At 34.9% G+C, this 7,500-nt stretch overlaps 1 protein-coding gene across 2 annotated transcripts in view; it reads left to right on the plus strand.

Moving 5' to 3' along the window:
* Positions 1–7,500, plus strand: part of LOC144965199 (uncharacterized) — a 65,971-nt gene that overhangs the window by 35,968 nt on the left and 22,503 nt on the right. For both annotated transcript variants that reach the window (XM_078900277.1, XM_078900278.1), the window contains exons 19-23: positions 1,223–1,357; positions 1,790–1,939; positions 2,660–2,788; positions 4,560–4,688; positions 5,334–5,462. In XM_078900277.1, coding sequence (XP_078756403.1) covers positions 1,223–1,357; positions 1,790–1,939; positions 2,660–2,788; positions 4,560–4,688; positions 5,334–5,462 — 672 coding nt within the window. The remainder of the gene's footprint in view (positions 1–1,222; positions 1,358–1,789; positions 1,940–2,659; positions 2,789–4,559; positions 4,689–5,333; positions 5,463–7,500) is intronic.

The following is a 7,500-nucleotide window of genomic DNA, read 5'->3' on the forward strand; positions in this document are numbered from 1 at the left end:
ATAATAATAATAAAAATAATAATAATAATAATAATAATATAATAATAATAATAATAATAATAATAATAATAATAATAATAATAATAATAATAATAATAATAATAATAATAATAATAATAATAATAATAATAATAATATAATAATAATAATATAATAATAATAATAATAATAATAATAATAATAATAATAATAATAATAATGCATGATTTTTCTAGCGCCCTTTCCAACAAAAGTGCTCGGAAGCGCTTATATATCTATCTATCTATCTATCTATCGATCGATACTCGATCATATATAGCATTCGATAAAATCAATAAAATCACTCACAGAAAACTGAAAGGAAGTACTCTGAATAGGCTTCAACAGTCGTGACGTCACTTCTCTCATAATGACGCATGGTAACTGGTTCTAAACTATCGGGAAAATGGCGGACCCCTCCAACGAACATAAAAGTGTATCCAGAGGAGAAAACAATTTATAAATCTGACTGTTTTGACTTTTATACATTCTGATTACACGACATGTGAAAACGTTCTAGCCAGCATGAAGAATAAAAAGTATCTTTTTTCTTTGTTTAGAACCGAGCTGCTCGTTGCTATGCAGACGTAACATCAGACTATTGAATCACGGTATCTGGTGTCTGCTGAAAGAGCGTTACACACAGAGGGAGCAGAATAACAGAGACGTGAGGAGAATAGTAATCCTAATATTAAAAAACTATTGTCTTATCTGAAATTCTATTTTCACAAAACGGTTTTCAGCGTAGGAGGAGAGACAATCAAGTAAAAGGGGAAACAATTAACTCTACAATAATAGTTCATAGTAATGCGTACACACATGTTGGTGACGTAAACTACCAATATCTTCGGTCACGTATGGACATTAGATCATTTCCGGAAATCTGGAATCATCGTAAAAGTCAACGTAATATGAGGTAAACTAAACCTGGTCTCAGAGCTGGATCAAAAATCATGGATATTTGCAAGTCTAATAAACGAATGAAAAGGATGCAATTGTTGAAATCAGAGACTATTTTAGCTTGTTTTTAGAGTTGTTTTTTTACCAATTCTATAATAGGACAAAAGTAATTCTGAGCTTGTAAAAAGGTAGTTTTTGACATATACTCTTTTCCAGATTTTTTTCCTTTCTGAGTATTCCTTTGATGGTAATGATACTCGAATTGTAACATTTTATTTATTTTATTTGAATTTACCCTTTTCAGCGGATCCAGTGGATATGGTAATAAATTGTGATAAGCATATCCAGGAAATTCCAAACTTTTGTAGTGACGCTTTGGGAAGATTTGGCTGTTTCAAATCCTGTGGAATGGACAGAGCCCCTTATGATAAGGAAAATGGTAAGAAAATGATGATGAGGCGGAAGCGGCATAAGAGAAGGGAAGGAGGAGAGGAGGAGGAGGAGGAGGAGGAGGAAGAGGAGAAAGAAGAAGAGGAGTAGTAGTAGGAGCGGGATAAAATCAATGATGATGATGATGATGATGATGATGATGATGATGATGATGATGATGATGATGATGATGATGGGAAGGAGGAAGAGGAGCAGGAGGAGGAGGAGAAGGAGGATACTGATGGGGAAACTGATGATGACAATGATGATAATGATGATGATGATGATGATGATGACGACGACGACGACGACAATGATGATGATGATGATGATGATGATGATGATTATGATGATGATGATGATGATGATGAATATGATGATGATGATGATGATGTCATCAATATCACCCATCACAAATGTTTCAATGTAAATTATCATCCAGTGAAATGCAGCAAGCCAATCTTTCCAGAGGAAATCACTACAACAGAAAGCCTTCAGGATGTCTATGATGTGGGAGCTAAAGTGTCTTTGAGCTGTGGCGAGATTGAATGTACAACTCAAGGATGGACACCTTTCGACACAAGCTGTATACGTATGTTCTCATTTTATGAATATTTTATTCCTTCAAAAACGATATACGCTCTTCTACCACGGCATCATCAGATACCGCCGTCTAGGCATTCCGTGAAGAAATATAGATAATTCACCAAACAAGCTGCCTGATGTCAACAGAAATCATCCATGTTTTCCAGAGTGAACAAATTGGGGATTAAAAATCGTGCCTGAAACGGGGATCGATATATATATATATATATATATATATATATATATATATATATATATATATATATATATATATATATATATACATATATATACATACACATATATATATATACATATATATATATATACATATATATGATCAGTAACACTTAACCTTTAGTAAGAGGTATTCATTTTACACAGTAAAATAGTACAGTAATAAAAGAGTACAGTAATAGAATGTGAATACAGAGCCTTTATCAAGGACCTTCCAGTCTCATACCACTAGACCACATAGCGGCGAGAGAGAGAGAGAGAGAGAGAGAGAGAGAGAGAGAGAGAGAGAGAGAGAGAGAGAGAATATGAGAGAGAAGAGAGAAAGAGAGTGTGAGAGGGGAAGAGAGAATGGTTTTAACTCAGTGACTCTACTATGATGACAATCGATTAATCACTTTGCTTAACCAAGGTCTCCTTGATTGAATTCTAGGGAATATTTAAATATAGAAACCTATGCCCACATTTTCATTCATGTGCTGTTTTTTTACAGCCAAGTGTGGTGATGCGTCTCAGCTGTGTGATGAAGTCATCGCTAACTATCCTGAATTTTGCACTAATGAAAAATCAAGAACTGCTGCTCAGACATACTGCAAAAAATCTTGTGGGTTATGCGAACCAGGTCAGTTACATTTTCATCCTTGTAACGATTGCTTATCCATTAGATTTGTATTTCATATATAACCCACGGCTTCAAAACGGTTTTATGGGTGAAGCTATAATAGATGAAAAATGAACAAATATTTGAAAATATAATACGCCATTTACTGACGAGAATAAATGGGGGTCCCACTAGCTCAGTTGGTAAAGCACTCACTTTACATGCAAAGGGACAAAAGATACATCCCGGCTGCAGTAGAGATTTTTTTCTTACCCTAATTTAATTTGTAGCGTTTTAATCACCCTGAATCAATTGGTCACAAATTTATTCTTGCCCAAGAGAAAAATGAAGTTTGGCTTCGGTCATGGCACAATGCAACACAGAGTTCTTTTTGCCTTTATAAGCAAATTCTAGACATATACATACGTAGTTATAATTCATGTAAGGAAAAAAACATTTTGAAGTAAAGTCGCCCTCTTAATGCACCGCCGTCCTCTGGAAAAACACGTATTTAAAAATTTGGCTGGAAGACACTTTATTCAAATATCGATCAATTAAAATGACCTTCATCTTCCTTCCGTGAAGTCCCAGGTTTAAAAGTTTTTAGCAAGATGAGGGCCATTTTCATCGATAGTTGAAGAACGAATTTTCTGGCCTAAACTATAGAAATACGTGTTATTTTTCCAGAGTTCGTCAGTACCTATCTAGAAACTGAAGGCCTTTACAAAAGAATTCTGCTCACATTCCTATTTGTCTCCCATTATTACTAATAATCCTTTGGAGTGGTATCTTCCAATGCTCTCCGGCACACTAATAATAAATGTGCAACAATAAAGTCAGATCATTTTAAAATAGTTTTTGCCCCCCCCCCCCCCCCCCCCCCCCCAACGTCTTTCTATTACAAGGCTTGTTTTAGTATTGATAATAACATAAAACATAATATATTTGTTATAATATATATTTATTCTTTAAAATAAGTACTCTCGTGTAATAGAAATTATTGAGTTTTCTATCTTGTTGCATTCATTCTGACATTCATTATAGCACATTTGACAGTCTGGCAATTGCTGTTTGACCAAGAGGTCATAATTCTAACTATCAAACTTTATCAGGGATTTCAAATATGTAACAGTTAATTCCAAGATATGACACAACATTTCAAAACGGAGCAATATTGAAGCTGAAAATTGAATTCTATAGTTTAAAATATATATTGCGCTTGAAATATGCTTAGACTCTAATGTATTTTATTGGGTAGAATAAACATAGTCTCATAAAGTGTGAATAAACCCAAAATTCCATTTTCTGATCATTTCATCATTTTAATGTTATATCCATTTTTGAACACTTTCCTCGCTCTGGCATGATGCTTTTTGGTACGATGAGTCAAATATTCAGTGCGATGAGCATCCTGTATATGTCTACCAATTATCATTTAATGACCAAAATTGGTTACTGAACCATTGTCGTATTCATTAGTAATAAAGGAAAGCATCCTCACAATTGACAATGAAAATGAGATATCTAATTGTTCTGCAGTTAAGATTAATTATGCATTATTTGTTATTTACATTCATTTTCTTATTGTTAGATAAGAAACAAAAGAAAAAGGATCTAAAACCGAGACGTCCTTTATTGTTGATTTACTACTTATTTGAAGTAATATTTACGTTATCTTTACCGTGTGAATTTGAGAGAAATAAGACAGTCCAGTAGGGTTTTTTTTTAAATAAAAAGAACGAAATAGCAAGGGATTAACCGTGCTAATTTAAAAAAATCGTATCCATTCTAGCTCGGTGTGTTGATACATCCCCAAAATGTAGTCAAGCAATTCAAACTTACCGTGGATTTTGCACAAATTCAAGAACGGTTGATTCGGCTCTGAAATATTGCAGTGGTTCATGCAGAATGTGTGGAAAGGGTAAGTAGATGGTTTTTATTTGCATGTTCGTGTTTTCTGTTTGCGTGCATCATTTCATAAATTTAAATAAAAGAGCTGTCGTTGCCGACCGTTTTCTCCTGTCATACCCCGACTTTATTTGTCCTTTCTCTCTTTATCCCGCTTTCGCTTTACTTATTTATTAAATGCAATACCTACCCCAGCTGTAATATTTGAAGCGATCAAATTTTAACTTATTAATTTACAAATTGTGCTTGGCAGCAATGCTGAAAAGGCCATACGTTTTGGAAGGTGTTATCCTAAGCAAACTATCATTTGGGCTAACAATACACTCTGCATTTGGAGAGAAAGTTCTGATGGTTTTATGAAGTTCTTTTCAGTCAGCATACTCTCTTCAACACTCCCGCACCTTCGCGAACCCGCCCGGTAGCTGCGTCACAATACAACGTTCAACAGATGTAGTGCAGTCTCCAGACCTTTAGCACAAGTGCACACATAAGAGCGTTTCCGTCCAACACAACAATTTAGAAATTCATTTGATTTCGTTCTTTGATTTCCATATCCATGAAGCAATCTTTAATAATGAAATGAATTTGAAATATTAACAATTTATATCGAAAGCCTTTTTCTTCATCATCATCTTTAAGTATCAATCTCTGCTTGCAGCCTACTGCGATGATGCTACCAGCCACTGCGCGTCCACAATCGGAAGGATGTCAGATTTTTGCACAAATGATAGAACTAAAAGAACGGCAGAAATATATTGTCAAAAGACGTGTGGATATTGTAAAGCAGGTGAGTTGACTAACTGTTTACTTTTGTTCTCTCTTCTATTGTCTTGAATAACCAATTCAGCAATCGTTAACTAACCTAATACCAGTAACTAATATATCTTTGAAATGCTTTACTCTTGCATTTATTCCTCTATTTTTGTATGTACATATATCCTTAGCCGTCTGCGATGTGGGTAGCGATTGGGGTTTTTTCGCCAATAAATTACATTCTTACGTCGACCACTCCGAGTAGGTGAATAATATATGATTATTTCATCTCTTTGCATTTATTAAGCGAGTTATCGTGCCCAATAACACAACGAGGTTGCGAGTATGTGTTCTTGCACGATAAAAATATAACGAGTTTAATAAATACAAAGAAATGACAGAATAAGTTTATTCCACCCCTCCAGTAACGTTTTTGGATATTTTGTAACCAATGGCATGGTATAATAATAATAATAATAAATGGCATTTGTATAGCGCTTTACCCCGTTGTCACAGGCTCTAAGCGCTTTACAGTGATATAAAACAAAACATATTACAGTGAGACAAGTGTGAAGGAAACGTGATACGAATTCAATTTAACAACAACAAAATATGAAAATAATATTGCAACATTATGACGTAACAAGATAAAACTTTAAGCGAGATTTGAACGTTGTCAACGAATCCGAGCATCACACGTGTGATGGGAGAGAGTTCCAAAAATGTATTAGTCCTTTTATTCATTTGTATCTCTCCCCTTCTGCTTGAATGACAATTTGACTCAAAACTAAAAACGGTGGATTTGTATTCACGCGCACCAAAAGAGTATTTTTAATTAGGCTACCAATCAGCAGTTTTTTTCACCTAATTTTACACCAATAAATTGTGCTAAAATATTCTGCAATCGTTGAATAGGGAATGAGATTAGCGGAAGAGTAGCGTCCCTTGATTGGGCGTCACCTTACAGAGAGAACGTAAATTTGGTTTTGCGCATGCGTCTCTCTCGTCCTCGCTTTCGGCGAAGTGTCTCAAGCCGCTTTCACCGGAAGCGAGGACGAGAGACGCATGCGCACAACCAACATGACGTTCTCTCTCTTATAACTTTTCCGCCGGTGACGTCCAATCAAGGGACGCTACTCTTCCGATAATCGCATTCCCTATACAATTTTTATTCAACGCGTTCAAAGCATTATTCGACGATTACTACAAGTACCATACCGCTTAATCACGACTATATAATCTGTACGTGGCGTCCTTCAGGTCAACAATCAAAATGGTTTTGTATTTGGAGACTGCATTATATTGGTCTTAAATCAGTAGCCTGAGAGAAGATGTTCGAGAATCTATCATTGCCCCTATGAGAGTTTTTATACAACATAAATACAATAGCTCGTGCCAATCTTGGGCTTGGAATTATGATTGTTTATGTGATGATAAACTACTTTTTATGTTCCGATGGTCCTATTTCAATGTCAAGCCACGGCTCATGAAAGCAGAAGACAGTATGGGGTCAATAAATTAATGCGAGCTTTTTCCTGTTTTATGAACGAGATAACGGAGGTTTATGGTCGCAACGAGTAGTGTTATAAATTGCAAGTATTTGGTATTCAATTATGACACATTATTCAATATACCTCCCCACGATTGACCTACGTCTAAGTATAGAAATAAAAGTTTTAAGCCATAATCATTCATTTAACTCTAAATTAAAGAGATTGAGTGATATACAAACAAATCATAGCACGGAAAAAGATTTTATGCTCTTACTTGGTCCTCTTGATATAATCTTGCTAGAAAGCTGCTTATGTGGTAATCTTAACATGGGATAATATACATAATTATGATATAAACCACTTCAACATCAAGTGAGGAGTGCAATTTCAGTGTCCGAGGTTCTATAACGAGATTAAAAAGAATCAGGCCTAAAATCAATCTAGCATTTATCAATACCAATACTGAAAACGTGCGGTGTGAATTGTAAAATGCCAACGAAAATATGAAAAATAAGTAAAAGTTAAAAAAGGAATCATCCTTTTTCGACTAAACCGAACAGCACAGATTCTATCTTATGG

Source organism: Berghia stephanieae, chromosome 2 (genome assembly GCF_034508935.2).
Source record: "Berghia stephanieae isolate SIO BIC M18660-M18661 chromosome 2, UCSD_Bste_1.3, whole genome shotgun sequence".
In the NCBI taxonomy this organism is placed as follows: Eukaryota; Metazoa; Mollusca; class Gastropoda; order Nudibranchia; family Aeolidiidae; genus Berghia; species Berghia stephanieae.